The sequence below is a fragment of the Megachile rotundata genome, chromosome 1 (genome assembly GCF_050947335.1).
Source record: "Megachile rotundata isolate GNS110a chromosome 1, iyMegRotu1, whole genome shotgun sequence".
NCBI classification, from domain to species: domain Eukaryota; kingdom Metazoa; phylum Arthropoda; class Insecta; order Hymenoptera; family Megachilidae; genus Megachile; species Megachile rotundata.
In genome coordinates, this window is record NC_134983.1 from 4,390,810 (window position 1) to 4,407,703 (window position 16,894).

Genomic DNA, 16,894 nt, shown 5'->3' on the forward strand with positions numbered 1-16,894 from the left:
ATTTTTTAGAACATCTTACATTCCATTTCTAAAATGTCTACGCATTTACATCTAATTAAAAATATATTGCAATTCCTTTTAAACATTTTTTTTTAGAATAATGATTAATATTTAAATTTTATTGTTTAATATTAATTAAATTAATATTACATATTTGTACGACATTAAAATGTTTTATTAAATTTCACCAGTGTCATAATAATTTAACACTAAATCTACCAAATCGGTCAAATGACCGCTCCACAAGTTTCTTATTATAAGCTGCACATTTTGTTAAAATGCATTCCTCGAAATCACCATTGATTTTCATGAAGATAAAGAATAAATGTGTGTATTAATTTATGTTTTATCGTTTATTTATTTTTAACTTCATTTTTAATTTCAAACTAAGTACACATTATATGCCGGTAGGTTTAGTGTTAAGTAACAATAATTTCATTTCTATGCAACAGATTTTAACTGTGTACATAATGAATTATTTTGGAAAATATTTCTGTCTTGAACTCATACGCGTTAGGTATTTTAGGCAAAGTAAAAGGAGTTCTTTAAGTTGTCGTTTTTGATGTCCAGTGAAGTACATATTCGGAATGAATATAAGTTACTAGAATACGCCGATATCTCTATTCTTAGCGTGAAAGAGAAATGTCAGATTGAATCGACCAATCTTTATTCATTCGGTATTGGATGTCAGTTTCAGTCGTATAATTGAAATTGCTGCTAATTTATGTAACATACGCTGACTGCCGTTCTGTTTGCGTGCTGATGATCGATATCCCTCAAATATAACGTAGTAGAATTAGTAAAAGGAAAGAGGAGAAAGATATTTAGTAGTATTATTACTGTTATCAGAATACTTGTATAAAACCCTGACCACTTACTCACGTATATTATTGTACAGGCTAAATCGTGCTACATACGACTTTTTGTCGGAGAATTACGCTTTCTTAAAATGGACCAAAACTCTCTACAAAATGGTCAAAAGTGTCGAAAGGTGATCAACGGAGGCTTTGGAGAACGAAGAGTCCCCTAATGTGCAGAAGCGAGTGTATACATACATACAATAGGTGTTAACTACATCGGTCAAACCAAATTCAAAGCACGACGCATTCGAATAAAATTTATAGATAGACATGAAAATTTTCCACCATGAAATGGTGTGCGTTAGAAATTAATGAATATGGAAATTGGGAAATGCAGAGATTTGAGGAATATGGAAATTTAGTAAATAGAAATCGGAAAATGCAAAGATTTAGAAGAGTAGGTAAAACTTCTATGAAAAAGAAGAAGAAGATTCGGGAATATAGGAATTGGAGAGTATAGATTTTTCTGAAATTTGCTATTCTTGTTATAAGATGGAATATTACATATTTTCAAGTAACTTTATCATTCGCATCTATCGCAATAAAAATGCATTTTGAAATTCTTGTTTTCATAAACTTGCATAAAATTTTCATGAATTTCACAAGGATGCATATATGCAAGAAAAGAGAGGTGCAGACATTTGAAAATTGTGAAATTTTATAGATATGGAAATTGGAGGACATAGACAGTTAACATTTAATAATTTTAAAAATACAGAAATTAGAGAATATAAACATTTGAAACTTCACTAATTGGCAAAAGGAATTCAAAAATAGAAAATAAAAAATATGTAAATTAGAAATTATATACAAATCTAACGCATATAAATGTAAATATAAATCAGTTTAGAAATATAGATATTTGAAAATGTACAGGTTTACAGAAGTAAACACGAATGTATACTTTTGAGATGTATAATTTTAGAAATGTAGAAATTTGCGAAAGCACAATTTAAAAATGCATTTTATGCTAGATATGAATAACAAAATTGAAAATATTGTACAAAATATTTAGTATTTCATTCAATAGCGAATATAGCACATTTCAGAAAATATTTCTGCAGCATCCAATGCATCTTTCTGATATATGAATTTGGCAGACACACAAAAGTTGTGACATTTGCATTCTATCACTGACAAAGAGTGCAGCATGCCAAAAATCCGAGATAACTAGACTGCTGACATTTATATAAATATATATTCTTTTCAACTATTCTTTTTATATAAATAACATAAGTTATTATTTCCTGTCTTGTAATAATAGTAGTAGCACATCCTTCAATTTTTAAGCATTGGAAATGGGTGCAAATTAAATCAAACTTTAATTCAACTTTAAATATAATTTGTTATATTATTTTAATGGACTTAAAAGAAAAACTATTTTTATACGAAAAGCGGACGAAGTGAGGACACGATGAAAAACTCGCTCGAAAAATCGTCAACATTCAGTAGAGTTTAAATGTTAGTATATTTAAATAAATATATAGTGTCTTTAAACTGAATCAATTTTTGTTAACAGAGTTTATATAATAGTTTGAAATAAACCAATTATTACGAATTATAACTATTTTTCTACTTTCATCCACTGGTCAAAATCAATTCTTTTATTTCGGTTGAATATCAACCCATTGTAAAAGATGACAAAAAAAGAGATGTTGGAAGCAATGAAGAATGGTGGCTCCAATTTTAAACTCATGCATATAGAGAAGGAGATTCGCAGAGGTCCTACCTACTTTAGAATGCAGTAACGAAATTATTGAAAAATCCAGAAATTATCTGAACACTCAAAATAAAAGTTAGGAGTAATATTTTTATTTTATTTAATTTAACCTAGTTGTTACTTATTATGGGACAAATTAAATCCATCAACTGCTACTATTAGTTATTGGACAGAGTATTTCAATTCGCAAGTTCTGCATATTTTACACATATTGAATGATTTACTTGGTTCCTTTTATATCTGCTATAGATATAACTTATATACATACATTTATTTGTGTTTATATTTACACATGATATGTATGCTATTTATACTCTGTCATGAAATAAATGTATAAACTATGTTATGCATAAGTACTTCAGCAACTTATACAACATACATTATTTCTCTTTTCTAAGAGTAAATGAACGTATCATTTTCCTAATTCATCTCGAAGTACAAATAGCTGCAAACTATCACTCAAAATGTTGAAAATATACAAAAATTATTTTTGTATATTGTTAATCATTCATTTCATATTTTACTACATAACCAGCAATTCTTTTTAAAGGAAAACTGTATTCTTCTTTAAAAGAGTTATGCAAGGTACCAATAAAATAAAAAACCGACCATAGCTTAAAACACAATACAAAGAAAATGCAATAAATAATCGTATTATGAATTTTAGTACGTATAACGAAATAATGAATAGATTTTTCCTCTACATTTTCTAGCGTGTGGTAAAATAAAATTTTCTTGTTCCGTAGTTTGTCTGCACAACGACGGAAGAGAAATTGAATAATTTCACTTTGAAAGTGTTCAGAAAATACCTTTTAGCACGCAATTAATTTAACTGTATCAGAAAGCACTTCTTTTTTAACGAAAATTATTGCAGAACGTGTCGAGTGTTTTCGAGCCAACTAGTTTGTTCATTGTTTGGCGAATATTGTAAGCATTCACAATTCTATATCGAATCAGAATGACGATAAACGCAGTGTCGAAACGTAATTTCTAACGAACCTCTCATGATCCGCAACAGCATGAATCTCGATAATGATGCCTCATCATGGTCCCATTCAGTTCCATTCCTCCAATTTCCAACGGAGTTCAAGAACCGACGAAAAGGCTAGCGAATAATGAAAGGAATACGGATATTCCATTGACAATCGATGCACATCGAATAGACTAACAAAATCAATTATTATTATCTACGTTTAACAAGTTTAACCTTTTTTTAGAAACCCTAAATAAAATTTAACACTAGATTTATGCACATTCGCTTATTTATATTTAAATTGAAATTAAAGTAAATAGAAAAGACTGATACATAAACTGGCTTATACAATGATTCTTTGTCTCGATAACAGTTAACATATTTTTCCAAATTGCTACATTTCTGTAATTTAAAATAAAAAGATTCGCCATTTTAATGGATTAAATCTTGTGTAAATTTAGTATTAATATAAATCTAGAGTTAACATGAGTGTAAGTTCAATATTAATATTACTGATAATCTGGTGTCAATATTATCTCTGAAAAGAAACAACATAATTTTCCTTTCATCAGATTTTATATGAATATTATCAATTGAATGTTATTTTCATGCCTGTTTGGGTAAATTGTTTCCTAGAGCTAAATACCAATGAATTCGCTTCGCAACGTTTAAATAATTAATAACAGGAGATCACATGAATTTTGAAATAATTATATTAAATTAAAGCATTATACTGAATTTAAAGGTCTATAGCAACAGATTCCATAATCTAAAGCATAATTGAATGACATTTTTCTTAGCAGTTTACCTAACAGGACTTTTCACCTGTAAGTTGCGTGTGACAAGCTTGAAAATTTATAAAAATAAAAGTCACGGAGTCTTTTCCTTTCAGAAAATAACGTTAATTAATATGTAGAAGGGTATGCAGAAATATAATATTAATACAGAAAATGATGTCCTCTGACAAATTCATTTTCTAATATTTGAAGTTGTAAACTCTAAATTCATGGTGTAAACCGATATGTAAAGCAATTAAATATTCTTCGAACCCTTCGGTACGAATTTCAGCATTCATAAAGGTAATTGAAGTCACGTTGATTGCTATGAAAATTGCTGATTGTAGCGATGTTGACATGTGCGTGGGTGCATGTACGCGCGATTTGTTTAAAGGGAGGCATAAATCTGAATCAAGCGGTGGATTACCCTCGTCGAGATAATTTATCGTTGTTTTAGGGCTGTCTGTCTTCGTTTCTGCCACAGTTTTCGCCGCACAATTGGCATGGGAATATGACTGATCATTCATCCCTTCGATCCACGAATAGACAAGTCTAGTGATCAGATTGTATATTGATGCATTTATGATGTATTGAAATGTGTAAAATATACACGAACCAGATGCCATGTCTAATAAATACAATTAAATATCCAAAAAGATACAGTATTTTTAAATGATTACAGTTTTATATAGTTATACTGAATTTTTGAATGATTACAGTTTCATTCCATTTAATAATGAGATCATATACATTGCTGTTAAAAATGTATTTGATAAAGTAGTCTCCGAAAACAAAACCATCCATAAACGAAACTTCACCACGTTATTTCTTAATTTTTTACATATAATCTCCTACTATTTCTTATGTAAAATTCCTTTGTAATTACACAACTTCCTTCAAAACATTCCGCGGCAACAAACGAAATTAATCGAAACTTAACAGTAACTTTTAATTAACTGTATCGTTTCTTTGCTTGCAGATGGTGTTAGCACTCATGCTTTAGTAAAAGCAAAAAGGTATCGGGAAACGAGGCAGCACGATGTGGCGCATATTGGTCGTCGCAGTCTTGCTGGTGGCCACATCGGTGGGTGATAAGGTGGTGGTTTTGCCCCACGATGTTTACCCGGGCTATGAGGTGACGTTATTCAACACGAAACGCCCGTCGAACTTCCACCTAATGGAGAATGGTTTCTCCAAGTTTTTCACCGTATTGGGAAACGGTCTGGTGATGACCACGTCCGATTTGTCACCGTTGGTCGACCGACCAGTGAACCTTATCGTCGTCGAAGAATTGGCCAACGGCACCGAGACACATTTCCTCCATCTCTACGTGATTAATCGCAGGAACATGATCACCTTCTCGCACGATCACCTCGGTGATGGGGAGGTTCTGGAGAATTCTGTCGCTGGCACCTTGATCGACGGTTTTCCGGTTCTGAGAGCTCGGGGAAGCTTCCCGGTCCATTACACGATCCTTCCGGATGAGACTGGGGATCGTCCTTTCGCTCTGCAAGAGGAAGACTCGAATCACACGGGATTCAACCTGACGTTGAACAGTCAGAAGGACGGTGTCAGGGTGGTAACAGCGAAACCTCTGGACCGAGAGACCAAGAAGCTCTACACGGTGGCGATTCAGGCTTCCGATGGTTATCTGCTCAGCAGCTCCCAGATCAATGGCATTGTCCATGTGTTGGACATGAACGACAATAGCCCCGTGTTCGAGAAGGAATTGTACACGTTCGAGATCAGACCGAGCAACGTGGACGCCATTCACAAGAACTCCGTCACGCTTCCTGGATGGGAACGGTTCTCTGTGGTGGGCAAGGTCGTTGCGAAGGACGGCGATGGCGATAAGGTTGCGTACAAGTTGCTCACACACAGCAGCCTTTTGGTGGTGGTACCTCAAACGGGAGAACTGATGCTAGTTGGCGAACCGGATGTCACGATGGACGAAGACAGCGAATACGTGGTGATCGTTGAAGCACACGATGTACGAAGTCCTAGTCGAACGACGGAAAAGCCGGCGAAGGTTATTGTGAGATTTTTGACCTCGCAACCGATGGAAGTCGAAGTTCATCGTATACAAAAGCGAAGGGTGACCAGGGCTGTCAGACCGACGAAGAAGGTGGAATTCACCGAGGCGGACGGCGACGTAGAGGGAAAAATAGTGTTTTATTTGGAGAAGGAGAACGAGAAGGAGGTTTACAAGATTAGGGATGAAAATAAGTGGGTCAGCGTCTGCCCAAATGGATCCGTCGTAGTGAAACAGAAATGGGATTACGAGGAATTGGGCTCGGAAAAGACCCTCGATTTTTGGGTGACCATCACGAACACAGGTAATGTATATATTTTATTTATACTACTTTTGCCTTCATTTCTTTTTTAGTCAATTACACGTTGAGTACCTTGAAAGATGTAACGTTCGTGATAAGTGTAAAAACATCAAAATTTTAATTCTGATGTTCAATTATAGATAATTATATGATTCTGTCGTATACTAAACAAAATATTGTGAAGATAGTAATTAGTAAAAAAAATTAATTGAGTAAATATTCTGTCATTGTTAACATAAACGTGTTACGAACATTGTTTAATGAGTTCTTAGCTCGACAATGCAAAAGTTGATTCTAAATTTAAAATTAATTTTATTTTTAAATATAATTTTTAATTGAGTCGCCATGTATTACATTTATCAATGATAAATATTCAATTAAAAAGTAAAATACATCTTGACGCTAACAAGCCTGTGAATTTATTGGACTACCTTCGTACATAAATTATTTATAATTAACCTAAAAATCGGTAATAAGCAGTATTGGCCTAAATTAAGAAAATATGTTTTTAAGTATAAAATAAAATTTTAGTACGTAATATATTTTATGTGACATTGTGACAGAATTTAAAGATTGATTTTGTATTACACGTTTTTTTTCTCTTGTATTATATTAACTTGAAGAATTGATCCATTCAGTATTCAACGTGTTAAACAGGAAAAATACATATAAGTATATGTTCACAATATTTCTTTGTTTGATTGGTCACTCAAGTCTGCTTCCCTATACTTTTGTTTTTAGATTCATTTGTTTGAAAAATTAAGCTTTATTTATAATAGAAAAACATTTTTTGTTGACTATGAGTAACCAACTTAATAAGATCATTTTACTAGTAATGTTGTTTCGTGCCTTTCTTATGCGAACAAATATATTTTGTTTCAATTGTAACTGTATATAAACTATTTAAGGACTATTTATATTTAGTTTATAAACCATTATTTTGGTGTATGCCCTATGTACATTATATTACAGTTATATTAATTTAAAATAGTTATGTTATTCATACACTATTTATATATATTGAGATTCATTAACTGAAAAATAATTAATTGATGATTATTAATTTAGTACTTATAATCCTATAATAATCTTATTATTAGTTTTATAATTTAAATAATGGGGTTACGAATGGTATAGTTATTATCAAATTATATATTACGAAAATTATTTACGATTGTACACTAGGTAGCATATTGTAATTTGCTTTAAATGCAATTTAGTCTTGTTACGTTCAAATTTGAGCCTGGCTTTTGCTTATGTTGCAATAATATAACATTTCTCACGTAATGCAATAAATTGTACTTAAAACATATTTTCGAGTAACAAATAATTTGAATAAAGCTTTATAAATTAATCGATAGATTACATTTGTAGATTTAAATGTATGTATATCACTCCACATACTGAGATTTTCCTCAGAATTTTTTTTAAAATAACTACTTTTATTGAGAGAAGGCACCAGTCGTCTTTGAAATTGAATCCAGTATTTTTAGAAAATCTTAGACTTTTACGATTCCGTGTATGATTGAAACTGTTTGTGGCTTTCGCGTGTAAACCATGTCCTTTAAGAAGATATTCTCAACGTTTCGCCAGCATTGCAGCTGTGTACTTTCTTCAGGAGTTAGAAGATGTAATGAGCCCTGAAGAGGCAGCTGCAATACTGATGAAATGTCAGTAACATCTTCTTAAAGAACACGGTTTACACCCAAAAGCCACAGTACAAAATATTTTCAATCACGTACAAAGTTAAGAATAGTATGTATCTCTGATTAATAAACAAGATATGAAAATATTTGTAATATATATTTCATGTTATGCGTCACAACATTACTTATAAAATGATCTAATATTTTTAACAAGTTAAAAGTATCAAGCTGTTTCATACATAATTGTATTAGTTAAGATAATTTTATGAAACAAATTTTATGAAGTGGTACAAAAATATTTTATGTCACACTATTGAGTAATAGTGTGGTCGTATAATACAAAATCACTAATCTAATTTGTGGAAATTCTAATTTTATTATGCGACAGTTTGGTAATGGTGTTTATTTAGAATTTAGAAACACAATTACAGGATGATTCTAGATAACATAACAACTTGTAGTACTTCAAAAAAGGAACCAAGAGTGTTTAATGAAGTTGGAAGACCAACTTCATAAATTAATTCATTTTAATGTTTCTTTCCACAAGATCTTAATAATGTTTCGTGAAATAATTTCGCTTCAATCTTTCATGGTTAATTTACAATAACAAATGAAATCTATTATATTTTGTTTAATTTTGAATAGTATTATAACCACATTATAAATAAGATTAGCAAAATTTGAAAAATACTGCGATGAAAAATTTTATTTTATTGAATAATAGTTGTGTATTATCATTTATTTGTTTCTTGAATATTTTTACTAACTACATTTTTATTTTTCATTACAATGTACCTTATGTTGTAATTAAACAAAACTATTTTTCAACATAATCTATAAAATCGTTCACAAAAAGTATTCATACAAATACTTTCTTTACAACTATCTTTCTCGTTCTTATTACAACAGCTTGTTGCTAGAATCATCCTTGATACCATGTTATCATTTCTTTTAATTAATTTTTATTTTGTTGTTCGCCCCGTGGCCGAAGATCGTTGTTCACGGTACCCGCCGTATATCCGGTGTCCATTCCACGGTACAATTTTTATTTTTGTTCAACATTTTATTTCGAACACACAGTTCACACATCGTCCATCAGCTTATGTCCACGCTGTGGCTCGGTTCTTCACGCTGAATTTCTTCTCCATGGGGATGGAATCCTACGCTTCTTAAAACCTATACAGCTTGCACGATCATGTTCGATCAGAATCAATCACGATCCGACATACGTAGTTGTACATTTGTGTTGGTAAGGAAACACTGCGAGAAATCTACAGAATGCGGTTGAAAATTATGTACTAACAGTTACAAAGTGATTCTTCATGAAAAATCGGGGAAAAATACTGGATACAACATTTTATCTAATATTTAGCTTTTAAATAAAATATACAATGTTCATAAAAAATTTTACATTTTTTTTATAAAAAATAAGTGTAATATTTTTCACGGTGATTTATTTATTTCTACGTTGATCGTTCTTTTATATATATTTTTTTTATGCATTAACATGTCGCTATGTCCGAAATTTGTAAAGACTATTGTTCCCAAAATTGCTTTCACACCTTGACTACCACGTCATCTGTATATAGGTGGGTTAAATTTTCATACGAGTCTATATTATTACTAGTTTATTCATTTATCTGGTAGAAATTACTCCTGTTAACTATTTGAAACTATGAGTAATAAATATGACAAAATATTCAGTATTTGTTAAAAATAACCTATTCAAATTTTCAATTACTTCAGCATTATAGTGAACGTGTTAAAAGTTTTACCTTTTAGATAAAATTGATAGAGATCTTCCAATAATGAAAGTAATCGAAAGACCTGTATCTGATCCTCTCCTCATAAGTCTCGAATGAAAAAGTGTGCATTCATATTGTTTTAATCAGTTAACTGTGGCGATCTTTTTGCAAAGCGCGCACCAGTGTATGTCGCGATAATCAAGCGATGACGAGTTGGCTCTCAAGAATTTATGAATCCATCTCAAATCATTTACACTTTTTATTTGTTTATTTCATTTCGGGTTGACCTCTAAACATTTCAAACATATTACAATTTATGAATATAATTTAGTTTTCGCCAAAATTACAATTTAAATATCAAATTGTAACAAAATTTTACGCATGACGGATATAATCGTCGTGACACAAAATTCTGCCACATCTCCATGACGGATATAGTCGTCAAACATACTTAACTGGTTAAATATTTCTCATAACGAATTATATTTAATCAGCCACGCCTTTGTGCTATAATGTTGAGATTCCGTGCGAAAGTTGTTCTGCTCGCACGTGGGTACAATTTCCTTTCGGAACCGGGGTAATTGTTCGAACGTGCACCTCGTATCGTGGGTCAAGCGTTAATTACAGTTTCGCCTGGAAAAATGAGCGGGACGCGTGTTACGCATGAAGAGACCGGAAGGAATTAAATTACACCGTATCCCGGTGTGTTAACGTTATTTAGTGACGCGAAATTATTACGTTGTCACAGTTTTCAGTATTACAGCGTTTTAATTAACTCACCTACACTGTTCTATCTGGATTGATCCAAAATGGACATTCAGTGTTTTGCAACTTTTTAATCAGATACTGTATTTGAATGCACGGCAGAACAGTGATGAAAACTGAGTAAAGTAATTATTTGCTTCAGTGAGTCTCTGATTTTCACGATCCTGAAGTATGTTTGTCAAGAATATTGTTCTGAACATTTTTCCTCTATACAGGTTATCGTCGGTCGGCCTTCGTTTCCGAGATATTCGCAAAAATAATTTTATGTTCGAGTTTGCCTTGAATCAAGTTGAAGATAAAGTATTAAACTTTGTTTTCAATTAGTATTAATAGAGATTGTTATGGTAAGACGTTATTTATTCCAATTTCTAATATAAGAAATATTAAGTTTTCTGGAACAAATTTAATGTCTTTCTAATACTTAATTCAACTTATTACACCGTGGATTTTCGTGCAAGCGAGAAATCAATTAATTCGGTATAATCTAATGGATTTTCAACGAATTATTATTTGACGAACATAACAGCTAATAAGTACAGTTTTACCCAATTTTTAGTATAGCTTATAATGTGATATTTGTTATTACTGTTATGTCTTCATATATTTGCTCCATCTTCCTTCTTTTTATCATAAAACTACAAATATACTGAACTATTTTAGTGTATTATTGCAATCTTAATTGACGTTTGTGACACTGATATTACAGTTCATTTGATTGTCATACGTGACAGTCGACATTGTCACATTATAACTTAATAATCTATCTATTATCTATTCTTGCTCAATTAAACTAGATTAATAAACCATACTTCTTGCTAGAGAAATTATAAGTTCACTTCATTTTTAGCGATCTGACTCCCATAGTATGTATAACAAAATGATCTACACATTCTTCAAATATCACTAAAAATAAATTCAACGATTTAATAATCAAAAACTGTCACCGATGGAATAAATTGGCAAAAATGTAATCAAAAGTTTTGTTAAAAGCGAAATTCTCCATTTACTCAGTTTAAAGAAAGAATAAACTCCTTTGTTTCGATTAAATAAAATTTGCAATTGGAAGTACACTTTTCACAAATAGCATTCATAATAAGAACATAATTCATTGTGCGTGTACAAATTGAAAATTTTTCCTTATAATCTTTGTTCTACATCTTCATGTAATATTACAAAAAGAAAAAGTATTATTAAAATGAAATGAAATAATTTTGAACAGCGATGTGCAAGGATGTTTCGATGAAAATCGAGCATTCGTATTTTAATGAAGCAGTTTCTGTGTCGGAAAAATGACATCTGAAAAACAGTTAAATAGTAGGAGGTAGAAATGAACGAGTTTCAAATTACGTTATTGCTGTCTCAGCGATCTCCCGTGCATTCATTACTTTCATGCTAATGCGAGATATATATAAGAAGTACAAAACGACTTATGAAATAAATAGACAACTGTGACATCACTTTTTATCGTTATATATATATGTATACACCGTCACTCTGTATGCGTTTCAATGCGCTTAAATAAATTCCTTAATGGCTAGAAAATTAAACGAAAAGAAAAAAACAAAAATGAAATTCCGTTACTAATTTCTTGCCGTGTTTCCTTATCGTTAATTATTTATGCTTTTATTATTACTCTTACTAATGATAAATATTTTCTTTTCCGCATTCTCGGCTTCCACAGGATTTCAATGTAAGTAGAACCACGTGTCACCTTCATTTTCATTTATTTGCACAGTCACTTCTTGCATATGTATGCATACAATGTAGCATTATAGCTTTTGGTAGTTGAATAGTTCACGCAGAATGAGTCACATTTTGCACCGAATATTTAACCCTTTCGCTATGACCAACGCACAAAGATATTCATCTTTGAAAATGAATATAGTAAACTTGTTTAGGGAAAATAGTAGCGCAGGGGAAACAGCCTCCAACAGTTCTTATAATATTTAGAATACAAAGTATTTACGGGTACATATTTAGGTGTAAGGGATATTTCTTTCAAATTTTTCAGTGACGGAAATTTCAAAATTAAAAATTTATAACTTCACAAAATGACAAGTCTATTGAAATCTATTAACCTACAGATCTGAGAATTTATACATTTACTAATTATAAATTTACAAATTAACAAATTGACAAATTGACAAATTCACAATTTCCTAAATTTAGAAATTGACAAATTCACAAATTCACAATTTCCTAAATTTAGAAATTGACAAATTCACAAATTCCTAAATTGATAAATTCACAAATTTACAAATTTATAATTTTACAAATTGATAAAATTATAGATAAATTGATAAAGTTACCTACTTATAAACACTCTAGTTGACAAATTTAGTAGTTTAGTAGCTTACAGATCTATAAATTTACAACTTTGCACATTTAAAAATTTGTAAACACAAAAATTCACAAATTTTCAAATTCCAAAATTTCAAACTTTCACATCCCCAAATTTTCAAACTTTCAAATTCGGAAATTTCTACACAACCTAACTTCAGATTTCATTCTAAAACGACACCATACTCTTACAATTCCATACTTGTCTTTCTTCAATCCAACACTTTTCTGAAAGTACTGAAAAAACATCTAATAAAATAATCCTTCTAGCTGACTAAAATAAATTTAATTTCAATTATCCTGCTTTAAACAGTATACCTGTCCCAATATTTCTCTGATCCACAGTACACCCCTTGTATAATTATTACCGATTATATAATTGCAACTGTTATACTGAAACTATACAAATAAATAAGAAATATCTGCTTTAGAGAATACTAAGCGTACAATATCGATTGCTGCTTTGCATACAATGAACAATTTTCGGCTGTGCACCATATCGAGAGGGTTAAATAGATTTCAGCTTACTATGCAGAGTGCTGTGTCATTGGGTTGACAGTGTTTATGGGCGGTGATGGAACAAGATTTAAGTGAATAAAGTGAATTCTTTTCACAATGAAAGCTTTCGTGATAGGATGCTTGACTCTGTAGTAAATCGGTCAAGAGAAGGCTTGAACGCTGTTCCAAATCAATTTCGCAGAAGTTTGTTCATCGCGAAAATTAATTAAACCTCTCATTCATGTCGACGCTTGTAGATTTTTTCTATTGTTGCGGTCATGGAGGAGTTCTATACAACATGGTACAGACATCTGGAACAATTATTTCATTTTTTATAACGGTTTCGAGCGTTCACGATTGATTTTATCTCTTTATGAACCCGACATCCTTTGTTATTTACAAATGAAGAAAAAGTCGTTTAAGTTTATTACCTACACAAGTGAAGATATACTATTTTCAAATATCTTGAAAAAAGAAGTTATTTCTGTAAAATTAGTTATGAACCGAAATTCACGAAAGAGTTGAGAGACCAGAATAAATCGATTCATGGTTTTATTGAATTACAAATAAAGTGAAACAGTGTGTAGTGGATTTTCTGTAATTTTCGAACGAATAATATATCTTATAATAATTTTCAATAGAGCGTTTTACTTTTTATAGATTAAATAAAGTTAAAGTCTTCATAACCTACTCACGTGTAACTTGATAGATTCGTCATACAATAATAAAGCTTCCGACCGATTTAAATCTGATGACAGATATTTGAAGGAAAACCTCCCGAATAAATATCACGTTGTTTCGCACTGGTATTAAAATAACAGTTATTTATACAGAATCTTTTGCAATATCAGTTCGAACGTCATTGAAAACGCACACAAGCAAATCGATTGTGGCACGCTTGAATTGGAGCGTCGTGTTACAATATACATATCGAGAAATTTCATTTCGAGATTCACGTTGAATTTAACAGGTCAAAGGTCAAAGCGTCCAACGAGATAATGTCAAATGCCATTCGACCACCGCCTTTGAACACTGTTCACCGATTCCCGCCATTATGGGTTCACGAGTGAATATCAATAATCGATCGATGATTACAGACACGGACAATCAACGTGTTATTATCAGCATGAAAGACGTTAACGATGAACCACCATACTTCATAAATCGGCCTCTACCAATGCAAACGGTCGTTCAGCTGAATGCACCACCGAATACTCACGTGTTTACCCTTCAAGCCAGGGATCCTGACACTGACAGCAATATTCATTATTTCATAGTACGAGATCGAAGTACGTATAAATTAGATATCATTTATTATTTTATAAGCTCATAATTACCACTTTAGAAGTCATATGTTTTCTATCATGTATCGAAAGGGATTATTCGTATACACGTTACTTACTCGTGCTAACATTTCAAACGTATATTTATTAAGTAGCTATTCAGTATTTTTATAGGTATTAAATACTGGTTTTAAGTGCATATAGTCTAAACTTTTATTTATACTATAGAACAGAACAGTAATTTAAAATTTATTGAAATAAGGGAATATTTAAGATTTTAATACTTGGGACGTAGTATATTTTTCCTAAATAGCTATCAAGTACTTTTATATTTGTTAAATATTAACTTCAAGTGTATTGTATAGTTTGAACTTTTATTTATAGTATAGAACAGAATAGTCGTTTAAAACTTATTAAAATAATAGGATATTCAAGATTTTAAAACTTGAGACGTTGTATATTTCTCCTAAATACCTACGGAAAAGTAGATTCTAATCAATAAGATAGCTTCAACTTTTATCCATTCTATAAAATAAAAGTAGCAGTTTAAAATTTATTAAAAGAAACTAGTAGTTTAAAATACTAACGCCTCGAACGTTGTACATTTTTCTAATCAATTACTAAATATTAATTTCAAATACATTACGTAGTTTGAACTTTTATATGACACATATAGTAAACTAGTAATTATAAATTTATTGGAACAAACTAATAATTTAAAATTTATTGAAACAAGCTATTAGTTTAAAATTTATTAAACCAAACTGGTAATGCAAAATCTGTCAAGAGGAACTGCTCGATTAAAATTTGTTAAAACGAACAAGTAATTTCAAATTTGTCAAAACAAACTACTAGATTAGAATTCATTAAAATGAACATGTAGTTTAAAATTCATTAAAACAAACTGCGAGTTTTAGTACATTAATGTATAACTGAAATAATTAAACGTTACAGTTGAATAGGATATGTTACACACGTAATTTTACCATATAATAAGCATATATGCTGTAATGTAACGTGTGACCGAGATATTTTAAGGTATTTAGTGTCAAAATTTTAATAGAATTTATAGATCTTATTAGTAAGTAAGATTTTAGAAAGTGGCTGTGGAATAGATGGCTTAACATTACACGAGTTCAAATTTCTTTTGATAAACTTCAATTTTTTGTCAAATTATACAAGTATATTTGTGAATTAGAACATGGTATAAAATGTACAGAACATAATAATTTTAAAATTTATATTTTTTAGATACAACAAAATTGATTATAGATGCAATAAACTTGACTTTAGATATCTTTTTTGTATTGAACGCTATTTTGTATTCATCTTTGCAAATAATTGGTATTATTAAATTTTTATACAGAATTATTTTAAATTCTTCTACGAAGAAGCAGCAAACAACCGTGAAATGATCACTAATTAATAATTTTGTATTCAGAACATTGATAAAGAATTTGTATTATCATTTCCAGCGTACGTTCCTCTGTAAAACAATATAAAACAATTATTATCTTACGATTCTTATTTAATTGTGTCAAACTTTTAAAACTTATAAATTGGTCATTGTTTCCTGTAACTCTTATCTAGCTATAGTGCATTGAATTAACGATTGATTTATACTTTATAAACTTTGAATTTTCAATAAAAATGCTTCAAATTGATATAGGATAAGCATTACTTTATGTTTCTACATTATCAAATTATATTAATGTTTTAATATTTTGAATATAACAAATATTAAGTCATTATTTTCGTTATTTTATCCGCATCTATATATTAATGAACATAAAATTTGGTTGGAAGATAACGTTTCGGGCAGTGAAGTATTAAATTCCAACGTAATAGAAATTGCATTTATCGATTGAATATCAAATATCTATCATGGAATTGAATAGCTTTATTTACTGTGCGCGTTATTACAGTGAATAGAATAATTGCACTTTACTAAATTA

The 16,894-nt window shown here is 30.6% G+C and overlaps 1 protein-coding gene across 5 annotated transcripts in view; it reads left to right on the forward strand.

Moving 5' to 3' along the window:
* The window catches only part of LOC100879277 (neural-cadherin), a 511,227-nt gene that overhangs the window by 94,964 nt on the left and 399,369 nt on the right, over nt 1–16,894 (forward strand). For 3 of the 5 annotated variants that reach the window (XM_076538467.1, XM_076538441.1, XM_076538445.1), the window contains exons 2-4: nt 5,309–6,665; nt 9,300–9,344; nt 14,754–14,945. In XM_076538467.1, coding sequence (XP_076394582.1) covers nt 5,369–6,665; nt 9,300–9,344; nt 14,754–14,945 — 1,534 coding nt within the window. In that variant the 5' untranslated portion in view covers nt 5,309–5,368. Of the gene's footprint in view, nt 1–5,308; nt 6,666–9,299; nt 9,345–12,499; nt 12,509–14,753; nt 14,946–16,894 lie in introns of all 5 variants that reach the window. The other 2 variants (XM_076538447.1, XM_076538452.1) reach the window with 2 other exon arrangements.